General features: G+C 34.7%; 2 protein-coding genes across 2 annotated transcripts in view; one reads left to right on the top strand and one right to left on the bottom strand.

Moving 5' to 3' along the window:
- Window positions 1–18,178, top strand: part of Bub3 (mitotic checkpoint protein Bub3) — a 164,267-nt gene that overhangs the window by 106,450 nt on the left and 39,639 nt on the right. The window lies entirely within an intron of this gene.
- Window positions 9,808–18,178, bottom strand: part of LOC137647059 (uncharacterized) — an 11,610-nt gene continuing 3,239 nt past the window's right edge. Inside the window, exons 3-8 of the mRNA XM_068380222.1 lie at window positions 17,595–17,764; window positions 16,972–17,143; window positions 16,232–16,427; window positions 15,226–15,355; window positions 14,282–14,427; window positions 9,808–13,870 (exon numbers count right to left, since the gene is read on the bottom strand). Of these exons, the coding sequence (XP_068236323.1) occupies window positions 10,268–13,870; window positions 14,282–14,427; window positions 15,226–15,355; window positions 16,232–16,427; window positions 16,972–17,143; window positions 17,595–17,764 (4,417 nt within the window). The 3' untranslated portion in view covers window positions 9,808–10,267. The remainder of the gene's footprint in view (window positions 13,871–14,281; window positions 14,428–15,225; window positions 15,356–16,231; window positions 16,428–16,971; window positions 17,144–17,594; window positions 17,765–18,178) is intronic.

Here is an 18,178-nt window from a genome sequence, read left to right as displayed (position 1 = left end):
TAGTGTTGCTACATTTAACAGCATATCTATGAAGGCTACATGATAACTGTGTCTTTTCAATTGTAGATATTACCATGGAATTTGGCAGGAACAGAGAAACTGTTTTCCATCAATCCCTGAAATTTTCATCTGGATATGTGAATTCTAGGAACAATTTACTCCACCGCCAAAATAACTATTCAACCCATACCGAAATAAACGTTTGCCGAGGCTTTTCTATGACACATATCAGCATGAAATTTGGTATGGACAAAGTAAATATCCATTCCACAAATCCCTGAAAATTTGATATAGATATGTGGAGTATTTTACGAGTAATTTATGGCGCCGCCGAAAACGGCCTCTAACGTATATCGAAAAATGGCTACTTTGACTTTTCTATGGCAAGTATTAATACGATATGAATGTAGTTCACATAGCACCCATCAAAACCTTTGAAAATGATTTGGATGTCTGTAAAACTCTAAGAATAGTTTGCTCCTCCTCACTGATTTTTTAGCTAAAAGTCGTCACTTACGAACAAAAGTGATAGCTAGGGCATGCCTATAGCAGATATGAATATGAAAATTGGCAGGAACAAAGCCTATATACATCTAAATAATCCTTCAAAATTCAATTTGAATATATTTATTGGTATATAAGTTATTGACTTCACCGCCGAAAATATCAGCTGCGCCCCACGCCCACCACCTCAGCTCCTAAATCTATGGTTAGAGAATGACTGGGCTACGGGTTGGGTGAGATATCTTAAAAAAAAAATGGCATTTCATATAATGTCACTCACTTCGCTCGCGACAATAAAGCATTTTAGAAGCAATTTCTACAATTACTTTTAGTGCATGACCATACATTTCCGGAAAACATCAGCTGACTGTTTCCGAGTTATATCTGTAATTATTGAAGTTCCCACATCCTTTCAATCCACTATCAACCTACAGCAATTCTTGGCTGGTCGGATTGTAGTTAGTCTCTCCCCCTTTTCCGAAACACAATCTGTGTGTGTGTGTGTGTGTGTGTGTGTGTGTGTGTGTTGATTGCCTTACCGTATGTAAGACACGGGCTCTTGCCGCTGGGCAGCCGTAAACAATCTCTTTATTTTGAGCTCACATACAATGAAATTTTACCACGAGAGAGAGAGAGAGAGAGAGAGAGAGAGAGAGAGAGAGAGAGATTACAATTTCCCACATCTCTACTACATTCTTCTTGTACCAATTATTAAACGGATGATCTTGATCATTTAAATTTAGTTTTATCAAAGTTTGAAGGTTTTCGTAGAATACAAGCTTTTTCTCATGAAACTTTTTTTAATTTCTTCATATTAGACATTTCTCCGAAGATTTTATTTTTATTTCTTTAAAGATATTCATTTTTTTCCGTTGTTATTCTATCTACTGTAAGATTTCTTTTTTTCTATATAAACAAATAAAGACCATCATAATGGTTGCCTCGCAAATTGAAACCCCAGCTTTGTTTAAAACATATATTACAATAAGAACCGGCATTAAACTCATTGAACAATTATAAAATTATGGAGTTTTCATGCTACGTAGATTTGTTAATCATATCACATTAACAAATCTACGTGGTATATCACATTTCAATGATATTGAATAAAAATCGTTGCAACCCAATTACATCATAATCCCATTTAAATTTCCACTTTTAATAGATAGGAGTTTAAAGGTTTAAAGGGTTTAAAGGTCGCTCATGAATGGCAGAGGCAAAGGCTAGTGACATTGCCCTATCAAGCAGGACAATGCCCTAGAGACTGACCATATAATATGATCTGCGCCCAAGCCCCCTCTCCACCCAAGCTAGGAACAGGGAGGACCAAGCAATGGCTGCTGATGATTCAGCAGATAGACCTATAGGCTCCCCCAATCCCTAACTCACAAGGATGGCGAGGTTGCAGCAACCAAAGAAACCAACGAGTTTGAGAGGGACTCGAACCCCAGTCTGGCGTTCATCAGGCAGGGACGTTACCACCTCGCCACCACATACTAAACAGAAAAGATAACCGACAAAACTGCCATATCATAATTTTCTGTGAATTTATCTTACTCCTCGAACATTTTAATTGTCACTTGATAAAGTGTTCCAACAATTATTTATAATTTCCTTGAATAGGTCACATAAAAAATAAATTCAGCTAAGTAAACAAAAGTGCCTAATTTATCAACAGGAATATGAACACCAATAGATCATAAATAAGCATAAAAAACGAATGACACTGATATTTACTGGGGAAATTGACTGCATTATTAACTTGAAAATAATGTCTTAAATGATGTATTAGAAGATACACTCCTAGAATATTAGACACGCCCACATTTATACACATATTATATATATATATATATATATATATATATATATATATATATATATATATATATATATATATATATATATATATATTTATATACTGTATATACTGGGTGTGTATATATATATATATATATATATATATATATATATATATATATATATATATATATATATATATATATATTAAGGAGATTTCACAGAAGTGATGAAAATTTAACTTTACAAATAATATCTACAAGAATGTTCTATACATACAGCTTGGACAAACTTTATTATTATACTAATTTATTTACCATACTAATTTTCAAAGTGGGACACACAAAAATGTGAAAAATTACCACCCAATAAGTTTACTCCTAGTAATATATATATAGTATTTACAAATCATGCTTATGAAAGGTAGATGATTTGCTTAGGCGCAGGAACAACTAAATCAAACAAGACGTTTTAGACCAGCGCTTGGGCCTGGGATGCTATTCAGATAAGAGGTGTATGAGGACTGAGAACTCACCAGTTGCAGTAAGAAATTAAAGTGACAAAGGGTTGAACAAACAGATCATTAGCCTTACGTATATAAGGCTAAACAAGTTCAAAAGTAGTTCTAAGGGATCTACCAGACGACAGAGCATAGTTCGCCGATCATAAGTGTTACCATATCAAATTGGCTCCAAGTGTGCTTCAATATGAGAGAATATGAAACCTGATATGGCAACAAAAGGTGATACCATATCCAACTGTCCATATAACTTGTTTGGGGGAGCTTATAGGTCTACCTGCTGAGTCATCAACAGCCATTGCCTAGCCCTCCCTGGGCCTAGCTGGGGTGAAGAGCGGTTTGGGTGCTGATCGTATGTGTATATGGTCAGTCTCTAGGACATTGTCCTGTTTGCTAGGGCAATGTCACTTATGAGCGGCCTTTAAACATTTAAACTTGTTTGCAGAGCAAATGCTGACGGACATTCCATATTTTTGTGGTTATCTGGAAATAGTTTTGTTCGACGAACATTTGTTCTGTCGTCTGGAAGGTCCCTAATTGTTTGCTAGAATCTTTTATATCGAAGTCATCAGTACGGTTTTATGATTCACGAATAAAAGTGGCCACTGCTGCTACGGGCCAACCAAGGGAAAGGCCCGTGCCAACAACAAGTGTTGGCTTTAATACCCCAACAACAAGGCCACTGCTGCATCGAACATGATTGGAATCGTCTCAGCTCAACGGGTATCTGAGTGCATTGATTATTATTATTATTATTATTATTATTATTATTATTATTATTATTACTTGCTAATCTACAACCCTAGTTGGAAAAGCTGGATGCTATAAGTCCAGAAGCTCCCACTGGGAAAACAGCCCAATGACGAAAGGAAACAAAGAAAAATGAAATATTTTAAGAATAGTAACAACACTAAAATAAACATCTCCTTTATAAACCATAAAAACTTTTATTTCCGTGAATGAATTCCTTGATCACTCTAGCAACGGCAGTGAATATTCTGTAAATTTTGTGGTTAATTATATTCCTGCCCCTCCTTTCCCTCCCCCATCTATCAGATACCAAACATGACGGCTTTCCATCAACTTTGAAATTCAATTGTTATGTTCATTAATCGTTAATTACTAACTAATGACGGGAGAGAATCGTTCTGCCTAATTCTCTAACTTTAGTGATTCTTAAAACCAGCAGTGAATTATTTGGTCGCATTGAAAGCAAGTGTTTTTGTGCACCATTGTGTTATTCTGTCTCTTCCCTTCCATTTGACACCAAACACGACTGATGTCTGTCAACTTTGAAAACCAACCGTTATCTTTAATTAATCGTCAATTACTAACCAATAAAGATCGGAATAATTCAATTAAGTACACCACTGCAATCTCCTAGCCCTCCTATTTTACTTGATACCATACACTACCATTTTCTGTGAATTTCGAGTCGTTTGTCTTTTAATTAATTACTAATCAACAAAGTATAAAATAAAAAATCTGGCTCTGAGCGCCGATGCGGGTATCCTCTAGTATTCATATACTGAGTTTCAGATAGATCGGGAGAGTATTAAGGGAGGAGTAGAAATTAGTACATCGAGAACGATTAATTACTTAATAAATTAATAATCAATTGTCTGACAACTTCCTGTTCAGTGATTAGGGAGTACTCTCTTCTAGAGGCTACATACCGAATTTCACCCCGACGCTTATTAACAGTTGTCGAAATTTCATTGCTTTTCACTCTTTAATTAATTAATAATTAGCGAGATATAAAAAACGTTCTGAGGATCGGTAGATACTGACCCATAAAATGTACTTCCAAAAATTTCATGGCGATCGGTTCTCGAATAATGGAGAGATCATCATCATCATCATCATCATTATTATTATTATTATTATTATTATTATTATTATTATTATTATTATTATTATTATTATTATTATTATTATTCGATAAGCTACAACTCTAGTTGAAAAAAAAACAGGATGATTTAAGCCCAAGGGCTCCAACGGGGTAAAAATAGCCTAATGAGGAAAGGAAATAAGGAAATAAATAAACTATATAAGCAGTAATGAACAACAAGAACTAAAAAAATAACAAGACTAACGCCTTGACAGACCTTCACCCCGTGAAATAATGGAACCATAGTAAAATAACAATATCGGTTGAAACTGGGAGAGTTAAGTTTTTTTGGGAATTAAAGAACAATTACATTACACCAAGAACTCGCTATTCAGTCACATGCTCCTGATTTTTAAATTGGTTCACTGAGGCAGGTTTCCTTCCAAAACTCAAGTCGCAAGATTTTACCATTGTGAATCTTGCAGCCCAATTACATGACTGGAAGGGAGCCCAGCAAATAGAATACATGACTGGAAGGGAGCCCAGCAAATAGATTACATGACTGGAAGGGAGCCCAGCAAATAGAATACATGACTGGAAGGGAGCCCAGCAAATAGATTACATGACTGGAAGGGAGCCCAGCAAATAGATTACCTGACTGGAAGGGAGCCCAGCAAATAGATTACCTGACTGGAAGGGAGCCCAGCAAATAGATTACCTGACTGGAAGGGAGCCCAGCAAATAGATATCCTTCAGGGAGGAATGTTGCTCAGCTAAATTGATGGGGCTGCGCCCCTGGGTGTGTAGGTATCGAGGTAGGACGATTTTGTCATATAAATGGGTGATGGAAATGATTGCAAGCTTATCAAATCAAATGGAATACACGATAGTTATGAATAAACTAGTGGATTTATGAACCAACTTATGCAAGAATATCAAAGGCCTTTGGGAAAATAGTAATAGGCTACACCTGCTTCAATTTAGCCTTAAAATAATTATTTATCTGAGAATTAGTTAAGCTTCCGGTAACATCAAAGTTCAATACAAAATGTAACTATATCTAAACCTACAGACAATTACATCAAACTGCCAAAAAGAAACGTAGGCACTTGGTTAAAATGTAATTAAAAAATCGAAAAATTGTCAAACATTTATGTTATAGGCTACATTCAAAATAGCCGACTTCAACCTCGGTACATTTATTCAAAGGGTTATACAAAGCTTCAAATCGAGAACAATACTATTCTAGCATATATTTTTATTTCGCCCTTTGTTGAATTCATTGTCCATCTGACTGGACGCTATGGTTATTGATTCTATTCTGTCCAATGACTACCATTGGTATTGTTTATTTTCTGCACCCACGCTCTCCAAAATTAAATGCAGCAAAACATTATGAAAATAGCACCAAAATTAATACGGGGGCGTTGCACGATTCCCCTATGCTGTTTTACCTAATTAAAGCTAAAATAATGTTTACAATAAGTGCGGTATCTCATCAGGCTATGTGAACAGAACGTCTTTAGTATTTAAGATTTGCTCTACATCATACTGCCAACAAATCGCGTCAACACGAGACAAGTTATGGGTTGTTTCAGTTACTGGGGTCAAAGCACACTTCGACTTCGGGTTCTAGAAATCTCTAATATATAGTCCCAAGATTGTACAATAACCTCCCCTTTGACATCAGGGAACTGATGATATAATGTCTTTCATGAAGTAATGTAATGCTTCATTACATTTTCTGAGTGTAGATTTGACATTTGAAATAGACCACGATGTATAATTCTTCAAATGTTTGCTTAGTGTATTCTACAATAAAATTTGAGTCCTTGGAGAGTATTTAGGCTAAGTAGACTTCAAAGTACTGTAATGTCCCTGCTCATAACCCAATACTCTTAAAAAGGCAAATGTGAACTAATTCTCTGTTACCGGTAACTACCTCGTTTACGGTAGTATGTCAACCACAATTGCCTCATCTACATAATGTACCATCGATTTTTCAAGGTAATAAGACATAACATATAAATTCAAAACAATGGAGACCCAAGAGTAATCTGTGGAACACCAAACACGAGAGGTTTAACCTGCGCCAAAAAGACACCTGTTCTGCTAATGGTCACCTATATGGGTCGTAAATACTGTATTACTGTTACGTTCTTGATATCCATAAAACCTTGATCGACATACCTTAACAATGACCATCACTTCTTATGAAGAACGTTTTCGAATACCAGAATTGGCAATCTAAATATTTTTGTTCCCGGTTTAGCGTCAACCACTTCACAACACACACAAACATAACGAATGGACCCCATACTACTGAGAGTGCTTGACTGCTAGTAAAACGGTGTTGCTAAACAAGTTTCCGTCATTTGTAACATTAGTAAAGGTCTTCCTTTGAAACGGCTCCCATTTTGCTTGTGATTATGCCAGTTTAAGTTTGATTTATCTACAGTACTATGCAATTCCTTACAGTTTCACGTTTTCAAAATCTTATCTCAATGGGTCTGTTAAAAGTCGTGAAGTAGGCCTATACTAAATTCCAAAATTTTAGTTGATTGGATAAACTTAAAGTACAAGAGGCAATTATATTTCAGCATTATCTCCGTTTTCACAATTCAATATAAAATTAAACAAAATACAATTTGCTATTTATTACCCATCATACATCGTTAAAATGACATAATTCTTTCGAAGCCTCATAGTATAACACTGCTCAGTAGTAACTGAATTAAAGAAAATTATTAATAAACATCATCAAATATTTTGGTAATCTTTAATTCCCGATAAATTCTAGACCATTTTCTGTATTTTCCATATTGATAAGATATAATTATAAAACATTAATATCTTACACTAGTTTAAGCTGTAACATTACCCACATTTCTCCATTAGTTTTGTAATACATTTGCCATTTTGGTCCAGATCTTGACTTCCTGTTAAACCTAGATGACAGTCAATCGTACGTAACTGACTGTGCAATTCCAAACACCAACTCGAAGTTACCAATACAGTTACACACTTGGTCTCCATTGTTCTTTTTTTCTGCCACTACAAGACAGTGGAATATTAATCTTTCACTCAACGAGGACAATATTATGATTTCTGGCTTGTAAATGTGTTTCCGGTCATAAATCACTTGAATATATTTATGTAAACTAAACATGAAATTTGTAAACATTGAAGAAATGCCCAGTTATGGGCACTGAAAAATATATTGTTTTTAGAAGAGAGATGTTGCGGCTTGAAGTCAAACAGAAGTAGAATTTTGGAACAAATGACCAACTTTCTTAGAGAATACAACATATCCATATGAACAATAATTACTTCCATTTCTATGGGTTATAGGATATATATATATATATATATATATATATATATATATATATATATATATATATATATATATATATATATATATATATATATATATATATATATAAAATCCATCGATTGTTTTTCCAAATAAACGGAAAACTTTGAAATATTGGAAATAAGTCAAATATTAGAATGCTCTAAATTATTTGATATTTTATTTAGCTACCATACACTACAATACAATATATACAGTCGGTCATTATACACATACATACAATGTTATTCAAACCTTAAAATGATAAATAATACTGTCTGTACAACTTTAGTTAAATATTAGTATATTATCTTAAGTATTTACACGAATAACAAGTCATCATGCTCTTTCGGAAAAAAAAAAAACCACGAATTCGGCGGTTAAAAGATTATTTAAATTGGCCTAAGATTAATCTTTACAAGGAAAATAAGTGAACCCATTTCTATTGCATTATATACTAAGACCTTTCGATACTAATTTTCCTATTACATTTTTTTCAATGATCAATATTACAGCAAATATGCTCTTAATTTTCTGGGCTACAGTAAGACCAATTTTATAGCAAAGTATACTTTTGATTTTCTGGGCTACATCTGGCAGTTATTTTAGCCTTCTGGAAGCGTTGAAGACATTATAGAGGCTGTCTAAGAAAAGATCCGGCAGTGATTTTAGCCTTCTGGAAGGGTTGTAAACGAGCAAGTCCATTTTTACAGCAAAATATACTTTTTGGGCTACAGTAAAACCAATCTTATTTATAGCAAAATATGCTTTTGATTTTCTGGGCTACAGTGGATGGTGTATCCATGTAACCCCCAAAATCAAAAACATACTTTACTGTAATATTGTCTTTGAATAAATATAATAGGATGTAATCTAGTTTTCCGAGCAATAAACTCAACAGATATATAAGAAGTTTTTAGCATAAATTTATTTTAGTCTATACCAATTTCATGAAATTGTTACTGTGCCACAGAAAAAATCGATATCAATAACCATTATTTTCTATCAAAACTTGTTACAGCTGAGTTGTGATTTATTCTTTTTTTTTGACAACGCACAACAACGTTTTATGTTCAAATTAACGTCTTTATTGATATAATTTATTTTCTTAAAAGTTCATTCTGGGTAATCTAAACATAGTTCCTTTTCCTTGGCGAGACTTTCCACATCTTAATGGCTAATGGTAAAGGGTTCACAGTGTAATATTTTGTATTTTCCTTGTTAATCTTCTTCTTAAACCAGCACTTTTTGGACAAAATCTAACACTACTTTCACGAAGAGGTCTAGATTTCATATATCTCATTTCCATCTTCATGCTTTCAAATGTTACTTTGCACAGTCTTTACGTGGAGAAGCCATCGTATTTCAGAACCGTATGAAACCAAATGTTGCGCTACGATCCTGCTTTCCAATTTATAGAACATCTAAAATAAAGAAACATTTATCGTCTCAAAACTTTGTCGAAATTGTGCCAAACTAGAAATCAATCCATCAGTATTATAGACTCAATGTAATCAAAAGTAATTTTGCTGAACAGTCAGCAACTTGATACAGTTGTGAGTTCCTACATCACTGAATTTGAATATATATATATATATATATATATATATATATATATATATATATATATATATATATATATATATATATATATAAATATATTTATATATATACATATATAAATATATACATATATATATATATATATATATATATATATATATATATATATATATATATATATATATATATATATATATATATATATATATATTTTTGTATATATATGAATGTATCTGAAACTAGTTTAATTTAATCCATATTGCATTGATATTTTGCCTCCTTGCTAAATCTATTTTCGAAAGCAATAGCAGCAAGGAACTTGACATATTTTTTATTTGTACCGAATGGCGTTAACCTGTTGTATAATATTATGTTGTATGTTAGTCTTCGAATAGAAATGAAAAGTTAATATTTTTCTGACAGGGCTGATTTCCTTTACAATAAACTCTAAAGAGTGGATCAGCATCTCAACAAACTTCTTTAGAGTGTAATAGGCGAATGCCATTTGAATTACAAACATAATACATACATAAGGTTCCCTTAAATATGATTGTGCAACATGATGAGACACAGAAAACAAGAATCAAGAAGCAGATACCTTTCCCATTTTGTTCAGTGACGTCACGTTGTTGCATCACCTTAACATAAACAAACTTTTAGAATGGAGACAACTTCTTGGAAAAAGCAGAAGAAATCACCCTGATCCTAATGGGATTTTGCCAATGTCTTCATCGTCATTTGTAAAGGAATTATTCACATAAATCGACGAGCTGCCCGTACTGCTGGAATCTGAATGGCGGCGGTCGAGAGAAGCGAGGAAGGCAGGACGGTGAAATGTGGGCTCGTACTTGGAATATTGGTTATTAAAAATTGAGTCCAGTTGCTGAAGAGACGTGGAACGTCTGAAGTTTGGGTTGCTGTGTCTGTAATTTAGGGATGTACTGCTAAAACTCCTGCTAGGCGCTAGAGGCCGGGGTGATCCTACACTGGCTGTTGAAACAGTGGACGTGGATGATAGAGCCTTACTGTTACCAGATTCACTTGAATCTGTGCTCTGGTACCCCGAGTCTTCCTGTTTCAGTTTAGTCTCTTTTTCCTTACGGTCTAAACTGGCCATATATTGTTGAAGTTGCATGATTGAGATTTTATCTTTGTCCTCCTTGGAATCATCAGCATTTTCTATGATTCTTCTCCAGGTACGCTTAATGCTATCAGCGCCACTTTTCTCCTTGAAGTGTTTTTCTAACTCTGTCTTGGCTTTAAGAGCTAAGGCAATCTCCATACCCTTAGACATATGCTCATTCTCTACACAGTCCTCCGTCATATCTCTCAACTTTGCCAAAAATCCACTCTTCTGTTCTCTGCTCAGAGAAGTCTGCCGACGCAGTGATGGGGAACGACCAATGGTTGAAAGTATAAATTCTCCATTAACTATGGCTTCATTGCCAGGTGAACCTGGATCTTCGAAGTTTCCATAACCATTAACAATCTGATGCTCAAGGCTTATCTCCACAGCTTTTCCAAGCGTGTCCCCTTCCTGGTTACCTTTAGATGAAGATGGCGGTGATGATGATGATGATGATGATGATGACGCTGAGCTTTCAAGTGATCCTGATGAGTAAGAACTGAGTTTGGGAACACTGCACTGGGACTCAGAGTCTGCGGCAGTGTTCCCTAGCCCTAAAAAATGTCTAGTATCGTCTTCCTCGTGAAGAGGGGAGAGTCTGTTTGCATCATGTATAGTATGGGCAAGTAGACCATGAAGAATAGATCGAGCTTCTTCTTCTGTCAGTTCAGGAATTGAGCCCCCACTAGATGATCTAGATAGCGATTCTGTGACCATTTTTTTCCTTGACTTTTCAGGTAACTTTGGACGATCAGAGTCAGAATCTGTTTCACATTTCTTGTTTGACTTCTGAGGAAGAGGTGGACGGATATTTTGGCCCTTGGGAGGAAGAACAGGAGAGGTGTCATTGTCTAACATCCTTGTATTTTTTGGTGGTAATGGAGGTCTAATTTCCTTTTGTTCTTTGTTATTGGGACTTGAGCTGCGGAAATTCAGGTTAATGCTTGAACCTGTGACTGGAAGTGGGCTACTACTTACATCAGAGTCTGAGGAGTTCCTCTGAAATTTCATTTCTTGGTAATCCTTGAAGGTTCGCATTTTCTTTTGGGTATCACTGTTATTCACAATATTATTGTTATTTTCGCTAACATTGCTAATGTTATTTAGGTAAAAGGACCCATGGGTTTTTGATGGTGGGTTGGAAAACCTTACAGGAGAATATGAACGATCAGGTGAAACATGCTTGTAATTTCTTATACTCCTGTTGCTACTTCGTGACTCATATATATCTAAAAGACTTTTATCCTTATTCTTACTGGCCTCCCCCGGAAGTGACATTCTTCTTTGGGCTTTCTTTCTCTCAAGGCTACTGTTATCTTTGTTTTCTGATTTTTCATTCTTTTTTACTTTTGGTCTCTCTAAAGAATCTTGAATTATACTTCCATTACGTTGAACCTTTTTGCCTCTTTTCTCCAACGTATCTTGATCGAACCCTGATGATGGCACTTCATTTTCAGTATTCATGTTATCAACTACTGGTATGGTCACTGTGCAACCAGAATAAACCGGACTTGAGCAAGTTTCTGGAATAGTAACTTCACTAATGTGAGATTCAGGATTACTGTAAATATTGTATGATGCTTCACCTTCAATTCTACTGTCTTTGTCAATATGAATTTCACTTATATTATCTTTAGCCTTTGGTGCCCTTTTCTTTGGTTTCTGTTTACCCTCTCCTGGAAAACGAATCTCCTCATAGGTATGATCCTCCTCATCATCTTTTGCTCCACTCCTGGATCTAACTTTTTCATATGGATTATCATCGCTTTTAGCTATACGAGACATTGTCTTAGCACCAGTGTTCTTATTGAAAATCTGATTTCTTACTGTCATCTCCTCTTCTCTTGGAAGCTGTCTTGATAATGATTTGATTTCAGATTTATTTTTCCTTTTGCGTTCGAGAGAACCTCTTCTGCTAGGTTTTGTGTCTGAGTAAGTACTATCAGAATCGCTTGGTGTCATTTTCGGTACCTTTGATTCAGCTTCACTTAAAAGATCGTTCAAAGAATCATCTTCTGAACCATATGAAGTATTTAGACTATCTTCTGGAAGAATTGGAACTTGCTGACGAGGTCGTCGTGGATTCGAATCATAGTGACGATGTTCATTTTGCCATGACAGTGATCTTGCTATAGTATTCCTTTGCGTCAAGTGCTGACTTTGGGTAATGCTATCTTTGGTTGTATCTCCAGAATTGTTAGCAGAGTCTTTAACCTCATGAAATGAAGTGCTCCGCTGGGCATGGGGTTTATTTTTCCTTGGTAATGTTGGAGGCTTGCTGTTTTTCTCTGGTAATGGTGGAGGCAATCCATCCTTTTGTGGTAGGCCTACACGCGAATCAAATACAACATTTTGCTTTTCAGACATTCTTGTGTATGAATTTTTACTTTCCAGTGTTTGTAACCATTTCTGAACTTTTCCTTCACCGTTACCAGTTCCAGATTTATTCTTTTCAACGGTGCTGTCAGGAGAGGCTTCATATTTATTCTTGTTCTTTGATCTGCTTAGACTAGACTTAGGTGAGATAGCTTCTCCAACCCTCTTCATTCTATTGAAAGTAGCCATCATTTCTTGCCTGAAATTCTCAAAAGTATTGTTCAAATCTGTGAGTCTCTTGCCATCTCTCAATACGCTCCTAAGCATAGATGGCTTAATAAGTTCAGGGAAATCATCATCTGGTTCATTGGGTGACTCAATCCGGGCATTGATGGGCTTTGGAGGGGGCGGTTTAGTAGTACGTGTTTTTGGGCTATGAAATCCATACACACCTTCGACTGGTGGAAGTCTTGGTTTTAGATCTAAGGTTCTTATGATTTCGCTGACTATGCTCTGGCCTTGACTGTTGACCCTTCGGGCCAGCTTCTTCAGCGTCGAGCTTCTGCTATCACTTTCGCGGGATTTGCGTTCCAAAGAATCACTCTGGATGCTGTGGTCGCTCGAGTACTTGGTCTCCTCCTCTGCCGATTCGTTTTGGTCCAGTTCATCAATGACGAGCGTCATCTGGCTGCATGTCCCAGTAGACCTGCTCAGGGGCCTAGAAGGGTGCTCATAGTCTTCCTCTTGAATATCGACCAGGCTTGGCTGATACATCTTCATTTTCATCTTACTCTTAGCAATTGTGATCATTTCTCGAATCCTCTCTAAGAACTCGAGCGCCGCTGGCGGAGGAGACTGGAATAATAGAAATAGACTTATTTATATTTTTAGTTTTAGTTGAAAGAGAATAGTTTGATTATTATACAAAATTTTGTATTAGATTTTTGGTGAAATATTATACATCTAAATGTAAAGAAATCTCCCTCTAAGTAAATCTAAATAAGTATTAAAGTTATCTGTATGATGAGCGTATTACATAAGATGTAGCATCAATACAATATAGAATTCATATGATCAGTTTAAAATATGCGCATAATATGAAAATTCTCTCCTTTTAATAAATAAGAGTTACAAAATTTTAAATGGATTTTTTTTAATTGCATGAATTTTTATGTTTCTCAAAGTCTTTAACTATGAGACAAAACCTCATTCCACTGAACAACCGCTTCAGCACAATATTGAAGACTTAAAATCACCCTTCCTCACCTGTAACATTTCTGGTTCGAAATATGCAGGGTTGAAATAAAGCTTTTTCTTGGCCTGAGCTGCATGAATATCGACTGGAGTCCCACTTCCTTCTGCAGAAGTCCCAATATGGACAGGACGAGACTCACTTGCTCTGACATTTTCACCTTCAGGAAGGAGGGAGAGAAAAATGATGAAATGCTGTATTGATGGAATGTAGGTTATTTTCAATCATACAAAAGACTTCAACTGAATTTGAATTTTACAAAGAAAAACTGACATTTTCACCTGTTAGAGATAAAATATTCAGTGAAATGCAAGAGATAAAGTATGATGCATTGATAGAATGTTAGTTATTTCCAAAAATAAAAATGATTTCGACTGAAATTTGAATTTTATAAAGAAAAATTAAAATAAGCCTATCACGTTACAGTAACAGTATAATGAAAAAATAGAACATTTCATCAATTACGTGAAATTAATCAATAAGCAAAGTCAATTGTGGAAAATCAGATTCGGAAAGCATCATTGATACTTCAGGCACATACAAAAAGTTTCAGAGAAATATTCACAAATAAATCTATTGGCACTGGAGAAACACCTGAATAATGAATAATCGGCAACAATTCATAGGTAAAATATCTGTAAAGGCAATCTTGATAAAACTGAAAATATTGAGACAATATGATTTCGAAGTAATTTTTAAGTCCTGTACATATATAAACATATATATATATATATATATATATATATATATATATATATATATATATATATATATATATATATATATATATATATATATATAAACCTAATAGAAATATGGCAGGCTTTTAGGTATGAAATGATTAAAAAATATATATGAAAATGATGAACTTCATTATAACAAACGTGAAAAACAAATAGATTAATGTATAAGAGAATTAGACCGGTACATATGAAAATCAACTATTCTAGTTCCTCACCTAGCGTCTCTACCACGCCAAGATGTGACCTAGGAGCTCTCTCTAGGCCATCCGAAGGTTCGTGACACGTCCCTCTCCCTACGCCCTCTCCATGTACTACAGCCGTAGTGAAGGTTACACCGTTGCGCTCCTGCAGAAGGAGAAAGGAATTAAGCTCTTCATACAGTTCGCTTTAAGGGGATGGAATATTGACATCGTAATTATGTTAAAGGGAGTGAAAGAAACATGCTGTACAATCTGTATACAGCAGGTGTGTTTTTTTCTGATCTTGGGAAAATACTTTGAAATTTGGTGACTGTATATGGGATTTTCGGTAAGTAAAGAAATATAATGTTTGTTTATCAGCAAATTGATAATTTGGTGCAGAATACGTATGTCCATAAGTGTGACTTACTTCACTGACTTTCATGATAACATTTTTCTTATTTCTGTTTCTTACAGGTTCACTTAGGCTGTACGAATTGCTAAGACAAGGAATAGATGTCTTTAATTTTATGGGAAAAATGTAAAAGTTACCAAAATAATGAATTTTTAGGAAAGATAATAAAAATGTGTAAAAGTTAGGAATCAAAAGCTGTATACGATTTAAACATTTATTTGTTATAAGAAACGTATAAGTTGCTAAAATAATGAAATTTTGAGAAAGAGAATAAAAAATAATTATGTAAAAATTATGAATCAAAAGACGTATACGACTTAAACATTAATGTTTTTGGGAATGAAAAAAATGTAACCGTTGTGAAATAACGAATTTTTGAGACAGAAAAAAAAAATGTACAAATTATGAATCAAAAGACGTATATGATTTAAACATTAAAAAATTAATTGGAATAAGTAGCGCCTCTTGACAATCAGACCAACATAGTTAATAAAAATATCATATAAAAATTACGAATTAAAAGACGTATATGATTTAAACATTAAAAAAAAAAAAATATATGGGAATAAGTAGCCATTCTCGACAATCAGACCAATATAGTTGTAGGAAATGATTAATTCTCGTTACCCTGTTTGCCCTTCTTGCCCTTGAAGCCATGGAAAGGTCAACTATATCCTCGTGATCAGAGTCATCCTCAGAAGACACAAGTGACGGCTTGGCACTGGCTCTCCCGGAGCGTCTGTCTCCAGGCCCTGTTCCTCCTCCCCCTCCACCGCCTCTCCCTTTGGAGTGACCCCGAAGGCCTTCTTCAGCTAATTTGCTCCTGAGGAAGGAAAAGATAGGTCAGGGTGTTAAGCGAGTAAGCGTATGCTTTTCCTAAATTTTTGTGTTCTGACATAGTTTTTAATTGATAGTAATTTTTTGTATATTTATATTTTTCAATTTACTATTTATAACTATTTAAAGAGCCTTATATAACAAGTTTTTTTATATTGTTCCTAGTTTTTTATTACTATTTGTTTTTTTGGTATATCTATCTATTTTTATTCGGTTATTTATCTTTGATATGTAACTGTTTTTATCATAAAATGGTGTTATATTGTAACAAATAGTCTTCGTATGTTAAGTCTTTTTTATTGGTTCTATTAACAGGTTAGTTTACCAATAATAATAATAATAATAATAATAATAATAATAATAATAATAATAATAATAATAATAATAATAATAATAATAATAATAATAATAATCTAACCCTCTCAAAACCACTGCGCCACTCACTTCCATCCCTTACACAGTCTCCCGTCCTTCCTGGACATAAAGTCCCGCTAAAAAAAAAAAAAAAAAAAAAAAAAATCTCCACTGACCTGTTGTGAGCTCTCCGCTTTCTTCTTCTCACTTTGATGTATATTGTCATGGCCACGAAGTACGTGATGGCCAGACAAGTCACGACGAGGCCTATGATGACCCCTTCGCTGGACGTTAGACCCGAGGCTCCTACGCCTCGCACGGGGGAGGATATGGCCGTCTCGCCTGCCCCTGTCGGTGAAATGGGGATAGTAAAGGTGGCTTTAAGTGTTACAAAAAAAGTATAGGAAAGGTGGCTTGAAGTGTTACAAAAAAAGGATATTGTTATTGAAGCGACAGAAAATCAGTAGAGATCTATGAGTGCTTATTGTTTGAATGTTATTTTGTTTTGAGTTAAGGAAACATTTGGATGATTGATGTTAATAATGATAATAAAATTAACAGCAATAAAAACAACAACAACAATAATAATAATAATAATAATAATAATAATAATAATAATAATAATAATAATTTAAAACCTGTAAAATCACAGGCTGACTGACATCTGTCAACAATTCAATCCACAGTTAAAATTTCAGCCCTAGGCCTATAAAATCACAAGCTCACCAAACTAACTAAAAACCTTCATTGCAAAAATCATGAACTGACTTCATTTATAGAAAAGGATAGTCCCAAGTACCTGGACTTCCCGCTACCCTAAAGGCGAGACAGGGCGTGAACACGGGGGTATCTGGTTTAGCGGCGTCCCTGCAGATGAGAGTGACCTTCACCAAGCGTCCTTCGGCTGCTATGCGAGCCGATTCCTCTCCTACCCACTGGACGTAGGTACGGCCTCCGTCGCGAAATAACCTGAAGGAGAATGAATGATTCAATGGTCATATCTGCTGAAGAAGGGTGAAAAGGAATTGATTTATATGGGGGACTATGCAATGACTATGCTGTTGATTATCGTAATTGTTCTTAATGGCTTTGAACGTTAGTGATTATAACTGTTTGTAATGTTATATATATATATATATATATATATATATATATATATATATATATATATATATATATATATATATATATATATATATATATATATATATATATATATATATATATACAGTATATATAAAAGGTGTCTCATTCTGTCCTTTCTGTACGTTGTGTGTGTGTTAGTCATATTATTTTTTTTTCTAATTGATTAATATCCTCTCTCTCTCTCTCTCTCTCTCTCTCTCTCTCTCTCTCTCTCTCCTCTCTCTCTCTCTCTCTCTC

This window comes from Palaemon carinicauda, chromosome 9, assembly GCF_036898095.1.
Source record: "Palaemon carinicauda isolate YSFRI2023 chromosome 9, ASM3689809v2, whole genome shotgun sequence".
Taxonomy (NCBI): Eukaryota; Metazoa; Arthropoda; class Malacostraca; order Decapoda; family Palaemonidae; genus Palaemon; species Palaemon carinicauda.
The sequence above is the reverse complement of the archived record's forward strand: the minus strand, read 5'-3'. Positions and strand labels throughout refer to the sequence as shown.